General features: G+C 42.9%; 3 protein-coding genes across 6 annotated transcripts in view; 2 read left to right on the top strand and 1 right to left on the bottom strand.

Annotated features, from left to right (window-relative positions):
- Positions 1–150: 150 nt before the first annotated feature.
- Positions 151–2,256, top strand: LOC125765662 (mitochondrial-processing peptidase subunit alpha). The gene is made up of 3 exons (XM_049431029.1): positions 151–370; positions 449–1,854; positions 1,930–2,256. Exons 1-3 carry the CDS (start codon positions 315–317, stop codon positions 2,100–2,102), a joined length of 1,635 nt encoding a protein of 544 aa, XP_049286986.1. The 5' UTR covers positions 151–314; the 3' UTR covers positions 2,103–2,256.
- Positions 2,257–2,407: 151 nt separating this feature from the next.
- LOC125765670 (ribonuclease H1) lies at positions 2,408–7,474 on the top strand. Of its 2 annotated transcripts, none has more exons than XM_049431047.1 (3): positions 2,408–2,611; positions 2,684–3,088; positions 3,151–3,593. In XM_049431047.1, the coding sequence occupies exons 1-3, from the start codon at positions 2,508–2,510 to the stop codon at positions 3,515–3,517; spliced, it is 876 nt and encodes a 291-aa protein (XP_049287004.1). In that variant the 5' UTR covers positions 2,408–2,507; the 3' UTR covers positions 3,518–3,593. The 2 variants fall into 2 exon arrangements, with proteins under 2 accessions (XP_049287004.1, XP_049287005.1); XM_049431048.1 differs by lacking the exon at positions 3,151–3,593 and adding an exon at positions 7,037–7,474 and having other exon boundaries at positions 2,439–2,611.
- Positions 7,475–11,106: 3,632 nt separating this feature from the next.
- Positions 11,107–21,439, bottom strand: part of LOC125765666 (uncharacterized) — a 291,187-nt gene continuing 280,854 nt past the window's right edge. The window contains exons 2-5 of one of the 3 annotated variants that reach the window (XM_049431041.1): positions 15,240–15,510; positions 13,642–14,008; positions 12,879–13,572; positions 11,107–12,806 (exon numbers count right to left, since the gene is read on the bottom strand). In XM_049431041.1, coding sequence (XP_049286998.1) covers positions 12,559–12,806; positions 12,879–13,572; positions 13,642–13,785 — 1,086 coding nt within the window. In that variant the 5' untranslated portion in view covers positions 13,786–14,008; positions 15,240–15,510 and the 3' untranslated portion in view covers positions 11,107–12,558. Of the gene's footprint in view, positions 12,807–12,878; positions 13,573–13,641; positions 14,009–15,239; positions 15,511–20,948 lie in introns of all 3 variants that reach the window. The other 2 variants (XM_049431040.1, XM_049431039.1) reach the window with 2 other exon arrangements.

Here is a 21,439-nt window from a genome sequence, read left to right as displayed (position 1 = left end):
ATTATAATTAGCACGTGCTACGAAATTTTCGTTTATAAAATACCATCCAAATTTTTGAAATTTTTGTATATTTTAAAAGATTATATTGTGAGGGTTTCAACGTTCCGATCGTTCTTCAAAACGAGCAATTTAAATAGTCAACCCCTGAAAACTAAGTATAAACATTGTGACAACCAATAATTTGGAACGCATAAATTGGAAACAGGCTGTATTCCGAATTGCAAAACAAAGTCCAGAAGTTGCGCACGTTATCGACCGTAGATTTGTGTTAATTTTATTGAAAAGAACCCCACACTTTCGATAGCAGTTAGGAAATGTTTCTGCCATACAACCTGCGAGCGCTTAGCAAGCGGATACTGCTGAACAAATGGTAATGATCCAGGACGGGAAGTCCCGTGCCTTACAAAGTGCGTGCGATAATGGTTGTTTTTCTCTCTCTCTCTTGTAGCTACAGCAATGCTTCACACTGGCGATTGTTTGCAAGCGAAACATCCGGTGGCCGGGCGAGCGACCCCGAAGGGACCACGATTAATACTCCCTCGAAAGAAATCGTCACACCACTACCGCCCCTGACGCAGCCCATTCCCAACCTGCCACCGGTACAGTACGCCCGGCCGGGAGATCAGAGTAATGTCACGCAAGTCACACGGCTCAGCAACGGGCTGCGGGTAGCGTCAGAGAACCGCTTCGGACAGTTCTGCACCGTCGGTGTGGTGATAGATTCCGGGCCGCGCTATGAATTGGCTTACCCGAGCGGAATCTCCCACTTCCTGGAGAAGCTTGCCTTTCAGTCGACCTCCGAATACGGTGAGCGTGATGTAATCTTCCGGGAGCTTGAGCGACACGGTGGAATTTGTGACTGTCAGAGCACTAGGGATACGTTTGTGTACGCGGCCAGCGCAGACAGCCGGGGTTTGGAATCGGTGACGCGCATTCTGTCGGAGGTCGTACTCCGTCCGCAGCTGTCGATGGACGAGGTAGAGCTAGCGCGACAAGCGGTACAGTTCGATCTGGAAACGCTCGGCATGCGCCCGGAACAGGAACCGATTGTGATGGACATGGTGCACGCGGCGGCCTATCGTGACAATACTTTGGGCTTTCCCAAGCTGTGCCCTTCCGAAAATGTTCCCAAAATTGATCGTGACACGCTGCTGTCTTATCTGAGTCTGCATCACACACCGGAACGAATGGTACTGGCCGGTGTCGGTGTTCCGCACGATGAGCTAGTTCGTTTGGCCGAACGTTACTTTGTGGACGGTTCAGCCACATGGGAAAGTGAAAAAAGCACTTCGTCCCATCCGAAAGGTGTGGACACATCCGTGGCACAGTATACCGGAGGATCGAAGCTGGAAGAATGTGCCATCCCGGTATACGCGGCTGTAGGTCTTCCCGAGCTTGCACACGTCGTGATCGGTTTGAAAGGGTGCTCCCATCAGGACAAAGATTTCATTGCCGCCTGCGTACTGAACATGATGATGGGCGGTGGCGGATCGTTCTCTGCCGGTGGTCCTGGCAAGGGCATGTACACGCGCCTCTACACGAACGTGCTTAATCGATACCACTGGATGTACAGTGCGACCGCGTACAACCATGCGTACGGTGATACGGGTTTGTTCTGCATTCATGCCACCGCACCACCGACGCACGTGCGCAGCCTGGTGGAGGTGATCACTAGGGAACTGTTCACGATGCAGGCGCGACCGGGCGATCAGGAACTGCGGCGGGCCAAAACACAGCTACAGTCGATGCTATTGATGAACCTCGAGGCGAGACCGGTTGTGTTCGAGGATATTGGCCGACAGGTGCTGGCGACAGGTGAACGTCGCCGACCGGAACATTTCATTCAGGAAATTGGTAAGCTTTTTATTCCGCAAAACAAAAGCGCGCCTATTCCTTCTTCTAATCATGGTTTTTTTTTGTGCATCGTAGAGAAAATCACCGCTGAAGATGTGCAGAACGTGGCGCGCAAAATGCTACTATCGGCCCCGGCACTGGCCGCACGTGGTGAAATCAAGGGCATTCCGGAGGTTAAGGATATTCACGCGGCATTAGCAAACGAAGGGCGGTTTCCGGGCAATCGTCGGTTGACGCTGTTTCGATAAAGACACCGGCAAGTCGGCAAGGACTAATGATAATTAAAACCGACAACCTATATTACGCCTAGATGAAATCTTAGCTGTACCTAGCACCGTTTTTGTTGAGCCTGCTTTCCAATTTTAGCTAGTGTTTATAATAAACCAGTGTCGGCTATCGACAGAGAGGCCTTTCTGTTTTTGTTTGGTAAATTTGAGAATTGGAAATGGAATGGAATTTTGGAAACATCAGTTGATCTAGTCAGCGAGTGAATCTTTTTAACGCCTTTATATGTTTTTTTTTTAAATTCCGGCATGTCAGCTGGTCGCCAATCTGTCAAATTGCGGAAATGTAAACAAACTTGTTTGTGCGTGATTGTTGTTCCGAGATCTGCTGGGTTCGAGCCGTTCATCCATTGTCCTTGTACCAGATACATGCAGCTTGAGCAGCTGCTATTTCGTCGACTGCTGCGAACGATCGCAACGATGCCATTCTACGCGGTTGCCAAAGGACGCCAAGTGGGCATTTTCTCGACGTGGTAAATACTGGATTTTTTGTAAGATGAATCCCCTTTTGTGTGTGTAATATTAACATCTCGCTTTCTTTCTAGGCCGGAATGTCAGGCGCAAGTGAATGGATTTACCGGTGCTCGATTTAAAAAGTTTCCCACACAGACAGAAGCGCAACAGTTCATTACAACCAACTCCACCAGCGGTACAGGCAGTTGTACTGGAAGCGTTCTCACTGCAAACAAAAAGCCAGCATTGAACTGGAATGGTAAACGAAGTGCTTCTACCAGTTCGACGTTTGCAGCAGATAGCAAGAAAGCGAAAAAGACTATTCTACTCAAGGAAATTCCAACTCCGGTACTCAAATTGGTCACCTATGGAGGACACAAGTTTTTGCAGGACGATGATGGATTTGTGCACGTGTACACGGATGGATCGTGCGAGGGCAACGGAACAGCAAAAGCAGTCGCTGGTCTTGGGGTTTACTTTGACGAAGGACATGCATTGTAAGGAATAATCGCTTGTGTCCAAGGGAATGCTTCTAATATTGCCGATTTCGTTTCCACAGAAACACTTCACGACCGGTAAGCGGACGGGCCACAAACAATTGCGGCGAAATACAGGCAGCCTCGTTAGCAATTCGAACCGCCCGGGAGCACGGCATTCAGCAGCTAACAATTAACACCGATTCAAAGTTTTTGATCGATTCTGTCACCAAGTGGATGATGGGATGGAAAAAACGCAACTGGACACTGGCCAGCGGTGGTCCGGTAAAGAACAAGACTGACTTCATGGAGCTCGATAGTGAACTAAAGGCGGGAAATATGAAAATCAAGTGGAACCACGTTGATGCGCACTGTGGCATATTGGGTAACGAGCGTGCCGATCAGCTGGCTCGCAAAGGATCCGAAATGTATCGAAATCAACGTCGATAGAATAGAAATCGTGCAGGAGATTTGTATCGTTTTGATCAGCATGTTAATTAATTAAATAAACTCCTTAACTAAAAAATGTTTGAAACAATCTTTTAATCTTTCCAGACCTTGTTAAACGATGTCTGTAACTCTTATCATCTCTATACGATAGTCGTTTCGAGATTGTCTAACTTCCAAGATTACCTACTCGCTCTGTTCATTTCATCTCACAAATCTTCTATAAATCTAACAAATACTTGTATAAGGTGTAAAGCAAGGAACATGTGTTTCAGGAACACATATTTGACCATAAAACTTGCCGCTTGATTTCGAACCACATGATTGATATTGATTGATTGATTGATTTGATACATATTGCATCAAACATTACACCTTAGGACAACTTAAGAAAAAAGGAAACCCGGATCAAAACTCCCATTTGGTTGAGTAACGCAAATGTAAGCGTTATACGACTCTGAAGAACATAAACGAAGTTACATAAACATAAACATAAACCCCCCGCTGTTACGTTGAGCCAAGTAAGCACTTTTACGTAGAGCAAAAACGTTCGCAAAACTGAGGCGGCGACGCAGGAAAAGAGAAGTCGGTTCTTGTTCTCATAATAATAATAAGCATATCTGTTGAGCTTATCCAAAAAAAACCCCAGACGAGCCAGAATCGTTTAAACCGTCAAGCCAGTTAGTTACTACTCAGGTCAAACCTATCGGCCTCTCATCTCAAGAACTTTTAATATCCCTCCAACCCAAGGGTAAACCTCAATGTCTCCAACGCTTCCAGTAACGGTAATCGCTTTCACACTTCAAACGATCGCCTTGATGATCGATGCTGCTTAGAAGCTATGCTGTAATGTACTCTTTTACACGTTTTTTCGCATCTCGGTTGATACGCTTTTACCGTGTTGCTATTGTGTGAACTTCCATGCTCAACGTATGCTACAAAAGGTTCCATCCTTTCTTGGGTGTTCCAATTTTATAATGTTTGATTAGCGTTTTGCCTAATAATGAGCTCGTGTGGTTTTATGGTTCTTATCGGCTCGTGCCCTAGAATTCGCTTACCTGAAATTTGGTTGTTACCTGATTTTGCCCCGTTTTTGGGGGTTTGTTACCATTTCTATTGTGATTTAATTCGTTTCCGGTTCTTGTTATTTTTGTTTTTTGTGTGAAATAAACCTGTTTAGTTTTCTGTTCCGTAGTATTGCGTATTCGATTTACCTCGGTTGCTATGATCCTTTTATGCGTCTACCTGAGCTGTTGTTACACATTTGTCGGACTGTTCTATTGCGTTGTTTCTATTTTCATGTTGTTTGGTAACAGGGAACATAAAAGTTGATAGAGGAAAAAAAGGACATTATATTCAGAAGATGAGCAGCGTTTGTTTTCCCGTTTTGTAAAGTTACGATTACAATGTTTCCTATTCGTCTCAAGTCAAGTATTGGGCATTGGGCCCCCCAGAACCAGAACCCAGGCCAACAGCGATCATATTGCTACCAAGTGCAAACGGAAAGCAACTGCGTCACCAATGCGTTTCAACGCGTCTCAACACGTTCAGACATGTTCAGCGGAGAAATCTTTGGCCAGCAACCCGACACCGTTTCCAACGCGAGCAACCATTGGCGATCCAAACAACAAAGCATTCTATTTTGCTTCAGTACGATGGGAGTTGATAGGGTCAGACTTCCGAGAAATAGAAATTATTGTCCTAAAAGCCACAAAGTAACTTTACTGCCCGAATTATGAACCACAAAGTCACAACATAATTTATATGATATGAGGACGAAAGTTCCTTAACAGAATAAATTATTTTTACCTAAAGACCATTGGAATTCGATTATTTCATTACAACTTCATAAAACCAATCTTTTCGCAATTGGTACTGTGGCTAACTAGTCCAGAAAATACAGGACGAAGCATGCAGCATGGGCACCAAATCTATCGCCTGGCCAGCGCAGGGTCTCGGCGTACTTCTTTACGCAGAAAGCCACACGCGTCGAACAAATAAGTGGAAATTTGATTCCAAAAATCCTGTCCTGTGCCGTATGGTGTTTGTGGACGATTCGCCAAGATTCTAAACTATCGTTTCTATTGTATTCCCATCCCTTTCGAATACACGAAATACGAAAAATCATTTTTTAGAGAAAATTAGGCACAATAAACCTTTCGCTTTGTACAAGCGATAAAAGAGTTTCATTGTAAATGCCTTGTGTTGTTCACCCCAGTGAACATAAAGCCAAAGTGGGTATAATATACAGGTGGGCTTATCCCTAATGCTTTGACAACTGCGCTGTAAAAAAATACAAAAAAGATTTGACAGATCGCGTTACGGTCATTTGAGCATGTGTGTGAAAAAGCGTACCTCGTGTACAGAGTGACCAGATTATTTTCTACGATACGTGTGGTTTGCATACAATAGATATTGCCATGAAAAATGAATTAGGACATGCATTTATGGCTTCTTGACCAATATTAAGAAAAATCTGTGATTTTCGGATGGATTCATGAAACATCGGTAGTTTCAGGGTGCTCGTCTGTGAATCGGTAGGGTTATCAAAAATCGGTAGTTCTGGTCACATTGGTTGTGTGTATCGTTGTGGAGGTGTAAAGGTACGCATGGAAACCGTAACGCGAAACGTCAAACGGGTATTTAAAAATGGCCTGCTGAAAAGAGCTATAAGCCCACCTGTATATTATACCCACTTTGCATAAAGCCTACTTTTCGCTGAAAATCTAGCAACCAATCCCTACATCTATTCCTACTATGTTTTTTTCCTTCGGAAATTTTGTTTTAAATTTCTCCTCACTACAGCACATTACACTGCGTTCCAAAATGGTAGCCTCATCTAGTTTTGTTTTGAATATTGTAGATTTTTTCAAACAACATTTCCTGTATATTGTGTATTTGATAAATATTTTTATATAAGCAAATGTTTGAATATTATTGTTCTAAACGCTCCCCATATTACCATGTAATCGTAATATATGATCGATGTATGATCGTTTAGTAGACAAATTATCGACGTCGCACGTCGCATGCATCGGGATGTTTTTTATGATTTTGAACGTAAATCACGTATTTATTAAATTTATTTTTAAAATTTTAAATTTTTATTTAAAAAAAAATATATAAAAAAATAACGTGAGTCTTTCATTTTGGAACGCAGTGTATTACATCCCGCGCTGGTATTGGTGAAGGCGAAGTTACAAGAAGTCTTCAGCGATCTGCACCCGCCAGTTCAACGTTAGCAGTCAGTGGATCAAGTAGTGAATCGAGTGAAAGATCGTTCTGAGTTCTGTGAAGCAAGGAAAATGGCCAGAAACGGAGGACATAGTTTCCAGCGGGACAGAGATGGATTTGTCCAGGTGTATACGGATGGGTCGTGCGAGGGCAACGGAACAGCTCGAGCGTCCGCCGGAATTGGAGTGTACTTCGACGAAGGACATGCATTGTAAGGATATAACGGTGTTGCGAATTCGCTTGTGGCTAAACGGAATGATATGAGAATACGCCATTTTACTTTCGCAGGAATACTTCACGGCCGGTAAGCGGACGGGCTACAAACAATTGTGGTGAAATACAGGCCGCCACATCAGCCATCAAGACCGCCCGGGAGCAAGGCATTCAGCAGTTGGCCATCAACACCGATTCAAAGTTTTTGATCGATTCGGCCACCAAGTGGATGCCGGGATGGAAGCAGCGCGACTGGACGCTGGCAAGCGGTGGTCCGGTGAAGAACAAGACGGACTTCATGGCGCTCGATCGCGAACTGAGTTCGAGCAATATGCAGGTCAAGTGGAACCACGTGGATGCACACCGTGGCAATCTCGGTAACGAGCGTGCCGATCAGCTGGCCCGCAAAGGTTCGGAAATGTATCGTAACCAGCGACGCTAGGCGATCGTAATTGAGTTAGAAACTTATACCGTTTTGTTGCGATATGAAATAAACATACACACGAAACGCTATGAGAAAGTGTAATTAAATTTTATTAAATAGCGCATTTCATCCTGCCTCATCTTTCTCGTCGAATGCTCCGTGGTTCCCGTTGTATTTTTCCATATTTAGCTTACTATTAAACGTTACTAATTATTACTTATCCAATGCATGTGTTTTTTCCCCTCTCTTGCTCTGTATCTTGTATGACATAGCAGCGGGATTTTAATTCCGGAACTATATTAAGTTATTTCCACCTTTTTCGGGTTTCCCACTTTTATATGCTTAAAACAGCACATCCTGTTTCCTTGGGTTTGCTTACACTTGCTAATGCGAAAAAGCGTTCTTGTTTTGTGGTGACTTAATGTTTCACACGCGGATGCTACCTGTGTTGTGTTGAATAGTTTCTTAATATTTTTGTTCGATTTGTAAGTTGTTTTTTTTTCTCGTTCTCGCTTTTATTTCATATTTGCCTGCCTTTTCTCAGTGTTTGATTATTCAATGTTTTATCTATACTTTACTTTTCCCTGCACGCATTTTGATCTATCTTGTGTATGTCACGGTCTGGCACAAGTCTCTTATTGTTTTCTTTTCGTTTTCGTTTTGTCCCTTTGAAGCTTGCCGGTTGAGTAAAAGGGCAATAGTTGTTTTTATTTGAAGAAAAGCAACCCACAATGATGCGTACAACCAAAAAACGCTTTGATCAATCAGAGGAAAACTAGAAGAAAATGAAGATAAATTCCATAAGCAAAACCACCCTGCATTGCCAAGCGCAGATGCTAGATGATTGATCAATCTTCATCGGGACGCAATTGTTGGCGATGCATCGGAAGCCTTGCACATGCGATAGCTACATCGGAACATGCAGCGCAACCGATCAACAAAGGTTAAAATTACAAACAGTTCTATAGTTAGAATAGTTCAGTTTTTTTGCAATTCAACAGCGGTAACACACAGTTAAGAATCGAACAATATAGGACGTCCCCGCGCATTTATCATAAATTAGACCACACTCGTGTGTCGTTACAAATACCCGGAAGCTTTCATTCGAGGTGATTCTATTTTTCATCGGTAAGAATTACAATCGTTCACTTTCTCCTTCCTGATCGAAATTATTGTACGTTAATATTTTTGTTACTGATCGGAAAACGCAATTTACTCATATAGCTGCAATGGTTTTTGCATCTGCTTGTGCTGCATTACCGCGTTGTTTTTGGCTTGTTTTATTTTTGTTTACACATTTATTTCCTGCACAGTTTCCTGCTGTGTGTCTTGTGCTTTGTCTCGTTGTTGTTGTTGCTTCTTCACCTGTACGCAAAATGTTGTAATCGTTTTTAGAGTAGTCTTAAGATTAGCTAGAAATCCGAACTCCTGGGCGCCCTACACAAAATGCGCACACACGCACGCATCACCTGTTTTCCTCCTTTTGGTTTACGATAACAAACTGGTCCTCCTAGTGTGTGTATGTGTGGTTTTTTTTTCATAATTTTAAAGACGTAAATTTATCGTACGATTTAGAGGCAGCTAAAATATGTAACTCGGTACCGGACGTACGGGCGTAAGGTACGGGGTTAAGTAAGAATCCTCTCTTGATCGTTCCGCTAGATTGTTGGTAAGAGATTCTTCTTTTGCTGCGTTTAAATGCTAATAGTAGTATGCTCCCGCATTGGGTTTGGTTTTTTTTTGTTCCGCTTCATCTTTTTTCATCGCATATTTTATGTTGTCGATAAAACACAACATGCATTAAAACATCTTCACTTCTTTACTTCTACTCGTGGCCCGGTTTATTCACCGTTTTGCTTGCGCGTTTGTTTGTTTTTTTTTGTTGTTGCAGTTTTACTTTTGTGTTTAACTGGTTTATAATCCTTTTATGTTTTATGTGTGTGTGTTTGGCTTGTGTTTTTTCCCCGATCGCTACTGCCTTACTCGTTAAAGCTGGTTTAATTAATAATTGTTTTGTTTTGTTAATTTTTCCGCAGTTTTCGCATTCCAAACACTTATTACAGTGCTACTTAGACAGATTTCGCTTGGTATTGGTAGATATGTTGAATGGTATGTGTGCATTACTCTGGATACTGTCTCTGATACTGATGCATGGCTTGTTCCTGTAACACCCCGGTGTTGGTTTATTACCATCCATCCGGGATCCTTTTCCTGTAAGAGCATCCGTTTTTGAACCTTATCGGAATCGACGACATCTTCCCGTCTAAAGAGTTGCTAAGCTGAACAGGCTTAGTCGCAAAGATACGCTGTAGGTAAGCCAATATACGGCAGACATAAATCAGTACCGTAGATCATTGCGCGCCAAATAAGACATGCCTTTGCATTTCCGTTTCCCGTGCGGATCTTTTGAGTATTGAACGTTTTGAAAGAACATTAGCCGTGTGAAACAAACGACACGCAAACTTACGTGGTAAACATGACTTTCCGTGTTGCGAGTTATCTGGTCAGTTGGTCATTTGATGCAACAGTCTTGAACACTTCGGAGCCGTTCGAGTTTATAAGCATTCGAATGGGAGCCAGATTGCACTTGCTCTAGCATCTATAAATAAGGACGAAAACCACTGGACCCTTAGAGTTTGGTGTAGGAGAAACAAAACAAAAAAAAACACGCGAACCAAACCATAAACCAAAAAAAGCACCGAAACTCCTCCGACGCACAACAATCGCCTGGAAGTTTAGTGCTAGAAGCAAACCAAGCGGATTGCTTTCTCACCCGAATTCGTATCAGAGTGCTGCTGTGGACGGTACCAATCAATAATATTATGTATCACAGGAAACCGGTAAACCTGTCACCCATACGCCGAAAAGTCGTACTACAACAACGTTATGCTTGCTGGTATGCTGGTCTGCTGGTGAAAAGCGCTTTCCGGAAGCAGGAATGGATCCATGCGGGCGATATCATGACTAGACAAATATTACTTATGCTGATGCAAAACTTGTGCAAGCAAAAACCAATCGTTCCTTTCCTCCCATTCGCTTGGACATGTGTTCGAGCTTCTCACTACATAAGAATGCATATCCGAAACGTTACAATCTACCTATGGTTCTAATCGCACTCGATCGCTAATATCGCAAAACAAAAAGCCAGTAAACAAAGTTTACACCAATGAAAGCTGTGTTTCTGCTGTGATTGTCAGAAAGCAAGGGGAATGGATGTAGTATGCAGAAATGTTGTAACCGAACCATCCAAAATGAGGAACCAAAGAAAGTACGTTTCACTGCACCCGTTTGCGTACCGTTTTTTTAAAGCCATTTTAGTGGCAGGTTTGAGTATTTTTTGAAAAATCATTCCTTCATTGCAAACCTTCTCAAAGGGGTCCTTGCGAAGGTCATGAGGTGAAAGAGGAACACGAGCATGAGCGGTGAAATCGTTCAAAATGATTGTCAATTAATCGGTGTACCTTAGGATCCTGATGGGGGTCAGATGTAAAGATGAGGTGGTTCTTTGCTGTTTTTTTTGTGATGTAGCATGGTAAGCATTAAAACGTATTTCCGTACCGATACTACAGAAGACCTAAACTTTAGCAAATGTTCTCGCCGTTCAGCGAATTCTAACGATAGATTCATTTACTTGTGCGACATATAATCGTTCCAAACGCTTGCGCAAGTCTTTTGTTTGGCTTTTCCTTTTGTTTCTGCTGTTTTGTTTTTGGCAATAACTACCTGACAAATGTTTGAAGCCATTTTTGCATTAAAAAATCTGCCATTGTTTAAACTTTTTGATAAAAGAAAAAAAAACCGTACAAGTGCTTTTTTGGCCCTAGGTGTGGTAGTAGTAAATTCACAATACATTTGCTCGAATGTATCCCCGTTTCCCATGCAATATGTTGTCGCTTTCATACCTTTATCGTGCGCGTGTGCCGCAGCACAAGTGAACGATTCCGAATTACGGTTTGTTACGTACGATCGTTCACACTTTCACTCACTCGCTTTACATTTCCATTGCTTATTATATAGTTTAATTACCGCGTATCGCGTTTTACACGTGTAATGCTGCCCTTATTCGTTAGTGTGTGAGTAAACGAGTTCATTGTAACCAAGCGTACAAGGTATATACAAAGCATATACAGGCTAGTAAGAACTAAGCGCTTAACATTAAAACCCATTCAAATGGCGGCCAATTATATACATTCACAAGCCGCAAAAATGATAATCTGCCTACGTATGGGGACGCACAGCACACCAATTTTGGGGGACGAAAATAAGACGGCACAAATTCATGTTACGACCAGAGAAGAACGAACGAAAACAAAAACACCCGTGTACCTTACTCTAAACCTAAAAACCTTGGCCATTCGATTGTTTGATCACAACTGCACAGAATCAATCTGCTCTACCACTGAACTACGCCGCTTTCCGATTGGTTCTATATGCCACCCGTGTGCGAGAGAATTCCTATCTATTGTGTTTCCGTCCCTTTGCTTTGCAAACTTCCTTCTTTACTACTCATCATCCTATTAACTTCTAGAGCTCACCCAAAAAATATAACCAAGCACGATATTGAGTATACAAACGATAGCACACAGTTAACAGATGTCTAAGAGAAAATTAACTGCAGGCTAAATGAACGTTCGTTTTATAATAACGATAAAACAGGGAAAAAAAAGTTTATCGCTTGCTTAGAACAAACAAAAAAAACACACAAAACTAAGCACAAAAAATGGTTACCAGGACTAATTTATCCCATCTTTGTTTTAAGCTGACCATATAAAGTAATATGTGCAACGTTAATGAATACATGCATTCTGTTGTGCTTGGAACGTATATACAGAGTCCTGGACCACACATCGTTATGTACTGGCATCACGTGAGTGACGCAATTTGCCCTTTTTGCTCGTTTTGCTCTTTCGCAAATAATACTTATTTTCCGGCAGAGCATTTTCGCCACCATTTCTTCCTTTGCTCTCTATTCTTACAGTGTCTACATTTCCTTGGGAAACTTCTTGTTCTTCTGCGGTGCGATCCACAACATTTCCCCGCAAAAAATGTATTGCGGTGAAAGGAAATACACTGCTGTGAGGGGGCGCACGACTTGTTTGGAGGAGCGAGGAGGAAACAAAATGCCTGAAAACAAACATTCGAGGAATTGCCGAAGTATTTGTGCGCGACCCACTTAATCCTCCGTAAACGGATGTTCCGAGGTGTCGCTAATGTTTTTACGTCGATTTTCCAGTATCTTTGTCGCTTGCTCGAGCGTTTCCAGATAGTACAGATTGGCCAGTTCCTGGTTGGAGTAGTTACTTTCGTCGTACCCGAACGTCATGCCGAGAATGATGTTGAACGCACACGTGTCATACTCGTGGCATCCCGAGTATCGATAGAGCGGTTTCTTGTTGTACTTGCAGCCACCAGTTTGTGCTCCTGAAAGAGGATAGAAAGTTATGTACATACTGCACACAAAATGGGAATGAAGCAAGCAATGCAGACACTCACCGATCGGATGCAGGCACTCCAAGGTAAGCGCACAGCGTACCCATGGTAGCAGCACCTTGTCGTTTACCGTCGCGCTATCCTTGAAGAAAAGAAACTCGAGCGACATCATCGGCAGAAAGTAGAAGTTATCGACAGCAATCTCGAAGTACTCAAACATCTTCGGATGTGTTCGGCTTGTGACGGGTTGTTTCGTTGCGCATCCGAGCACACCGGAGCTACTATTTTCCGCCCGCAACCGTACGTCCTCGAACTCTCGCGCAGTGTTGCTGCCCTTCAGCCGTACGCTGTTCTCCGTGAACAGGATCAGCTTGGACCGGGCCAACGCATCGTGAATGATGATCGGCCGAAATGCGTGCATACTCCTGTCGGCGACATGGGCCGGCAGCTTGCTCAGATCGTACGGTATCACAGTGCAGTGTGTGGTCGAGGTACTGTTGCAGGAACCCTGCAGCATGTGCAGATCCGACTCAGCCAGTCCGAGATCGTACACCAGCAGTGGCTGGGCGGGAAATTTCATAGCGACATTCTGAACGTACAGCAGTGCTGACGCGATATCGCCCGGCAGGGCGTATGTGACGATGGTGAAATTTGCCCGCTGGCTAGCATTGTAGAGCGGTTGCGTAAAGCCAAGCTGGGCCAGATACTTCGGGTCGACTTCTGGCCGTAGGTCGGCGTTTGATTCACGGAGATTTTTCTACAAGAAAGAAACGAATGACAAACATTACCAACCAATTCTAATCGAAATCGATGGCTTCAACTGTACCTTAAAGTTGCGAAATTGCTGATGCGTCTGGGTGACGATGTTTTTCAACGAATCATTCTGCTGACCGGCGGAACCAAACAGGATCAGTAGAAAGGTGGTCATAAGCACGCACGTCAGTATCAGCAGGAATGGTTTCGTTCTCATTGTTCCTGCTTTTCCCACCTGTCTGCTGTTTGCTACTGTAGTTCTGTGTATCCTTGCCAAGCTTTTGATTTATTTTCTTTTTCTATTGCTCTCGCTATCTCTCTCTCTCTCTCTCTCGTAGTAAGTGTTGTAGTTCGCAAAGCAATGATTTCTTTAACTGAGCACAGAAAGAGTCCTTCCTTTTTTAATGAGGCTCTGCGAATGAGGCCGCCGCGCACGGATACTGCACCGATCCGGCGGGTTTGGTGAAGATGGACATGAAAATAGACGAAGCGAGAAAATAAATAAACGAATAATCAAATCAACATTTACTCAGTATATCAGTGGGTAAACAACATTAGTGATAAAGCACGGCGTACAACTTCGACCCGGCATAAAGTGAGCGCCCAACATGTCGGAAGGGCTTTTATCCATTTTCATATTATACATTTTCTTAGTAGAATTTTTGGAATTGTAATTTATAAAAGATAAGAAATTCTTAATTATGTTCGTTCTCCTCAACGTGTTAGTTGAGGAATGCATTTAATCATCGAAGTACAATTTGAGAACAAAAGTACAATATCTGAAAACTCAAATTAACAGCATCAGTCCCTACTTATGATGATTCTACTACGAATTACCTATCCCAAGAACTTCATAAATTGGTGCCCAATAATTCAATTTCAATTATGTTTATTTATTTACCAACGAAAAATAAGTATCACCACACACCTCCATCAGCCAATGGAAGTAATTTTTAAATTTCCACTTATGGAAATGAACTTCTCTTTAGTGCATTGAAACATTGTCCGGTTGATTATAGGCCAGATGTATTACATTGCACAACATGCTCCATTATACCACTGGGCTCTGGGGTTCATTCAATCACGGCAAACGGTCCCTTCGGTCACCCGTCCTGCCAAGTCAATAGGCGCAATGCGATGTATCGGCAAAATTGAAGGTGCGTGTCAACCCGTCATCGGTTTCATCATACCATCATGCTGACGGAGCAGGACCCTGGCCAGAACTAATGGTAAACCGGGCAGCCGTCTATTAACGCTTTAACAGGGAGCTGAGAGGATGATGCGGGTGGCGTGTTGTGGGAAAGTGTGTGGATCTGTATCGTGTCGGAAAATAGCGATTTAATGTAACAGTTTTCCGGACCGCGTGGAAAACTGTGAACGACGGACAGTAATGTTCCCGCCGTCTGATTAGTTGTCGCCGTGATGAGATCGAGCCAAGTCCGATATGATGATAAGGATGACTACCAGGCCAACGGGAATGTAATGCTGGATTGTGTATAATACTAATATTTTATCGATAATTGTTATCTACCCAGTTCAAACCATTTTTTCTTTGTGTATGCAAATAATTGGGTTTTACGATAAATTTGGATACACGGCTAAATCACATCAGCGATCGCCGTGGGGTAGTTTTCCACCCCACAGTAAATTAAATTATGTTAAACAACTCACCGAAATAAATGATCTGACCAAGTCGCCGACACAACTCAACCGCCCGTGATACGATACACTCATTAAATGATAAAGTTTATTAGTGGAAATAAAAACTTCACGGCTACCCGCCTCTCACCGATGCAAATAGAGCCCGTACACCACCGATGACCTTGTGCACCTCCAAGATCGGCCGGGTTTTATTTTATAGTGGCTTCGTTTCAACTGTCGCCCCCGAGGGGCCAGTAGCGATGGTGGTGTTTTTGCTGGTGCACTCGGATGATGTACTCTCCTCGATTGATGTACTCTGTCTGTCGGTGGTAATTGATATAAGGGCCACCCGATGCCTTACTGGCTCAGGGTAATTAAATGGCAGTTAATTCTAGCCCTGCACTGTGTCGCTGTGCAAGTGCGTCACATTCCTTCCAATATTGTTACTCGGGTGTGTGTGAATGCGTGTGGATCGTTACAATAGAAACCAGAAATTTATTGTCAATTGTATGGACGAGTGTTTTGCAATAATAGCACAACTTGAGGATTTCCCGAGGAAACCTGGCCGGGTTTTGCTTGTGCAAAACAAAACTCCGCTTATGCACCGAGATATGCACACTAGCCATTAACTGATAAAACTGGCAAAATGTAAAAAAAAATTGGAATTCCTACAGCCGTTGCATCAGTACAAAAGAATTTACTTTTGCAAATCAGTATTGCTTCGGGAGTAGGGCCGATAAGAGTGTGTAGGGCAAATAAAAGCAATGCCGATACACAGTATCGAACAAAATGAATGTGTCACGTAAGATCTGTAAAAAAACAGAACAATTTTAACATTAAAATCATCATATGATATTTTAATAAATATGAATATCATAAAAAGAACGATTTTTATACTTTTATATCAATATATTGATCGCGAGGAATTAAAAATGTAAAACGTTTTTATTAACGTTAAACGCATCATGACAGTAAAAAATTGTTTTTAGTTTACTTTTTGTACATTTACTAAAAAAATCCTGTATTTAAATTCTTTATTACCCAATTATTCAAAACAATTTTTATTTTTATTTACAATTGTTTTGTTTTGTTTGTTACTGTAACATTGCATCGGATTTACAGGCTCGTACGGGATAACACAATGTTTGGTTTGCCGGTTTGGGGAAGCGGCCAAACAGGAACACCCTTTGCACCTGCTATAGCTGGGGCCAGGTTAATTGACTTTTTATCGTACAACAAACGTACCTTCCTTTAAAGCATTGGCCGTGCAGAAAGGAATGGGTGTAAATATTGAAATCTTTGCCGCTTATCAGACCAGGTGGGAATGGCATCGGTAGACCCATAAAAAATGTAAACCATGTGTTTAAAAACATGTGTTTGCTTCCGAAAGCTTCTTATCTACACTGTAGGCTACGATGGTGATGGTAGCCAAACATTTGGCATCCTTTTCAACCAATTCTCTACACCGATATTAATCTAAATGCTACTACACCGTAGCCAAAGTATGCTCGCAGACGATAACGTCACATTCCAAACATAAAAAAACGGCGGATAAATTGTGCAATTTGTTTGTTAGCAAAAACCAACAAACTCTTCTTTGTAAGAATTCGCCCTTTATCTGAGCAATCTATTTTTGAAGGTGCTTCTTGCTTCTGGAGCTACTGGAGCGCATCGCGAGTTTTCTATTTAAAAATGTTTCTTTTTCGTTTTTATTCCCTCCCCAAAAAGCAAACAAAACGCAACTACCCGTCAAAAGATTTGTGAAACTTTTTCAATGAATCACCAAATAGCAGAAAATTGTTGTGGCCACAATGTGCAGAGGAGAACTTGCGGGACCCTAAAATTATATGAACATGCGGCAAAGCAGCACGAAACCGCTGAGGTTCGCATGCCATATTCTTCGTTTCCACTCCCAAAAACCACACACCGAAGATGTCACAACTTGTCCTAGCAAGCAAATCCGATATCCGGCTTCCAAACCGGGCGAAGGAGCGGCAGGTGGAATCGCACCGGGTGGTTGCCCAGCGTGAGGCATCCCATTACAACAACAACAAAAAAAACGGCCACCGAAACCGTATCGATTGAAGCGAAAGGATTATGTAACGCTCCATAAGGCTACCCCACACCAAACACCACAGACTGGACACCTTTGCCTCTCGCAGGTCTTGGGGATATAAGTAGGGGGTTTTGCCCTTCAACTGCCTTCAAACCTAACAGCCGGTGTGGTCATGGGCAAAGGGAATAAAAAGGATTCCACAAAAAACCCCTCCCAAACACAGGAAACTATGAGACATTGAAGTTCGATGGATGGAAGGGAGGAGCTGACTGGCATTTGCTTGATGTAATCCAAGGCGGACACAGACACACACACACAATACACACCAGCGTCAGGTGCAGTAAAGGTTTTTGGACAGGCTTTCGTCCAAACCCAAGGATTGGCCCGAAACACGAAAGACTTTCCTCAATGTTGAGAAGGAGAAAAAGCAATCTAAACTCCGTGTGGACAAAACAACTAAAGATTGCATGTGCCCGTGCCGGTGGGCACCTGATGAAATTTCAGGACGTTAGTATTTTCCCACTTAGTAGTACAACCTCGGGCGCGCTTTTGTGGACGTCCAATTTTCTTGCCTGCAGTGCGCCAGAGTTCGAGCGGTCTGGGTAATTGAACTGGAGCCCGCCAAACCGTCGCCCAACAATGTTTCCGTTTTTTCCCCTCTCCCCCAACATGTCCCCACCACCATTCTTCACTGAATGGACAGGAAGACACACCTGGTGCAGCCCCGGGTTTGTTGATGATGGTTAGGCCCTCCCCAATATTGATGGGAGGGGGAGGTCTGTGTAAAGTGAAATGATTACACAGTTTTTTCTTTTTGGTTCCAGCAACTCGCAGAGACCCGCACGTCCGGGAAGTCACGAAAGGCCAAATTGACGAAACATGCTCATGCACCCGGCTTTGCCTCGCGCACCCAAAAGATCAGTTGGGTTTCATTTATTTTTATTTTCCTTAGCGTGCTTTAATTAGGTACAGTGTTGTGTGACGAGAGTCCGGATGTGTCCAGCGGTGACACCGCTGATGGGCCCGGGATGTCTGTGCCGGTGAGACAGTTTCGTCAAGTGTCAAACGACACCACCAGCACACCAGGCACAGACAGTACACACGGAGGCAAGTACTCAACAAGTTGTGCAAACTGCTGCGGCTCATTTAGGGCAATAGGACAACCCAACGGATGCCAACGGTACGTGTTGTCTCAACTTTGGATAAACTTAATTAACACTGCTCAGAGCACGGACAGATCATTTCCGCCCCAAAAATTCAAACCTCAAGTTTTGTTTTTTTGGGAAAGCACGGGAAAACATATAAGTATACCTATTTGGGAGATGTTTTCTACTGTTGCTCCAGAACATTTGGAACACAGGGTAACATGCTCGACACTGAGGCAGAGTACCATTTTCGTTCTATCTCGTGCAAAAGGCACTATCTGCTGTTACGGGCTATAAGAAGATAGAGACCGGATGGAGTAAACATCAGGATCACCAGACAAGGACAGAAGTTTCCAAGCTAACAAGATTTAATTATCGCTTGTGGTATCGCACCCGAGGAAGTAAATACCGTGGGATGATGTGGTGCGATATGCTCTCTCTCTTCCCGAAGCTGGAGTAGAAGTTCCCACCTCCTCCAGTGGCTTATCGGTCTTCTCCAGCAAGGAACGAACCTGCTGCACGAAGGTCCAATAAAAATACAACACCGGCGACTGTTCCATTTATTGTTATCATGTGTCTTGGTTTAACGTTGCTGCTACTTCAACTGCTTGTTCCGGCTGATATGAAAGATTGACTTTATGTGATAGCTAATATTAGAGATGAAGCTGGCAAGTAAACCCGGCAATAGAAGCCATAACCCACACAAGCTCTTTTAAGATAATTGGAATGCAAGGAATTGTCTCGTTTGTTGCAAGCAAGAATAATTTAAACCCATATCATATAGAAAAAAGTGCAATGAACTCGGTAATTGGATCAAGGAAAATGCTTTTGATACATTTAGGTACACAAGTACACGAAATATTCGCCGTCAAAAATAAACTTGTCCGGTCGAAATGGGACTTTCTTAATCCTGGTCGTTCTAGTGTTAAGAAGTGAGTATTTTATTAAGGCGACTTCAGGGTCTCGTTCTTTCGGCATTCGATACATTACATTGAAGGTCGTGAATAGAATCTCAGCTAGAAGGGGCACCTTTGTATTGCAAGGACTTAACCAAAAAATAAATCTAATTGCCGTTAAGTGGAATGTAGGTTGTTTAATGCCCAAAAAAAATTTCGTATAATCTTGTTCAGGAATAATATCTTTATGTATTAAGGTGCTGGGCAACGAGCGCTGACAAAAAGGTGACAAATTTTTCAAGTGACAAAAACAGCTTGTCAACTGCAAAAAATAGTTTTTCCCGTGGCCGTGCACACATTTGTACACTTTGACAAAACATAGCAACCCATGATTGACAAAATCTACATCATCTTCAATGTACACGAAAATTCAACGCATTGCAAGCAGTTTTACAGTAATTTTGGCTTTAAATTAATTGATTAAGATGGTCTGTGTCCTTGCAGGGATGAAATACAGTTAATTCAACAAAAGAGAACACCGCAATGGTCAGTAATTCACGATATACTATCTTTAAAGCGCGCTTGTTTACGTTTTGAGCGAACGTCAAATTTTTGTCAACTTTTTGTCACCATTTTTGTCAACCTTTTTCGTGGATTTTCTACAAAATAAAATTTTGTCAAAAGCTCAAAAAAGTGACAAAAGCTCCGTTTTGACAAATTTTTCACCTTTTTGTCAGCTCTCGTTGCCAGGCACCTTTACACAAGCACCGGGAACAGAAAGTAGCAAAAAAGTTAAATTAGTATATTCGTTAATGGCATGACTCATCAAACACGTTCGTTATATGTTTAACTCTTGATAGAGCTTCAACCAAGCCGTTCGGTCCCAAAAGAACTTTAATCAATTGCACATAATCTCGTAAAATAGGAACTAATTTTATCAATTTGTAAACAACGAATATTTACGCAAAAAAACCAACAGCAGCGCAACCTCTCCGTGAGCGTTTGAAATTTCGTGAAGCACGAACGAAAAATTAGAACGCATTTTTTGTAGCCTTCTTTGTCGGAACAATTTCCAAAACGCTGCTGCAGTGGGTCCCCCACCAACCGAACGGAAAATGTGCTAATCATCGAACGGTTCGAATATTCTCTCCACCCGTCATTCGATGGTGGGGATTATGTAAACATACGCCCGACCGTTTGCCTGATGCCTGATTATGGTAACCGTTCTAACTTATCATTCACATGTTGTCTCCACCGTTTTGCTGAGAACAATGTCGATCCAAGGAAACGGAAACGGATGAAGTGGCGGTAAATGGTGAATCACAAGCGCGACATAACCTTCCTAGTTGGTTGTAATGGAGCTACTGGGTACAGCGCTACCAAATTATTTTTGTTTTTACAACAGAACGTTTCTAGTTTAGTACATTTAAAATACAGCAAAAAACAAAACGAAACATCTACCCGATAAGCCAAGTAGTTGACTCATAAGATTTTTTCTTGTTCGCGACAGCTTCGAGAAGCTCAAGAAGATAAGAAAAAGCTTACAAAACGCCCGCGATACACAACAATAAAAAAAAAAACGTAAAACATCTTCCCGTTGATGCTGTGGCGGCCCTACTGCTTAACCGTTCCCCCCGTTCACCTTTGGTATGCTAAATGAGGTCGGCCGGGTCTACACGGTGGCAGGTGGAGTAATCTCACATCACCCTTTAATTAAACACCACCCAGCGGCTGAGTCCAAGTAAGCCATGGAACGACGGTGGACGGAGCACTATAAACGACACAGCACAGGCACCGGTTGCTGTGTGGCAACCGATGTCAGGTTCTGCGATGTGCCAGGGTTGACAGAATCCGCACCGCACTATGTATCTCTCTTGCACAATTCGCAATGATGTGGAAATTTCTTTTACGCCCGGGGATGATGTCTCCTGTAGTGCGTGCGTGTGTGTGTCCGTGCGTGTGTCGTTTGGTGTCTAAATATGTTCTCACATGCTGCTACCAATGCCTACGGTGATAGTGAATGTTGATACTTGAGGAAGGATAAGCGCACTTAATTCGAACAGCTTGTGATACTGAACCAATCTATCGGTCGGATGAAGCAAAAACTAAAAAATAATCCTCTATCCTACACCC

This window comes from Anopheles funestus, chromosome 2RL (assembly GCF_943734845.2).
Source record: "Anopheles funestus chromosome 2RL, idAnoFuneDA-416_04, whole genome shotgun sequence".
NCBI classification, from domain to species: Eukaryota; Metazoa; Arthropoda; class Insecta; order Diptera; family Culicidae; genus Anopheles; species Anopheles funestus.
The sequence above is the reverse complement of the archived record's forward strand: the minus strand, read 5'-3'. Positions and strand labels throughout refer to the sequence as shown.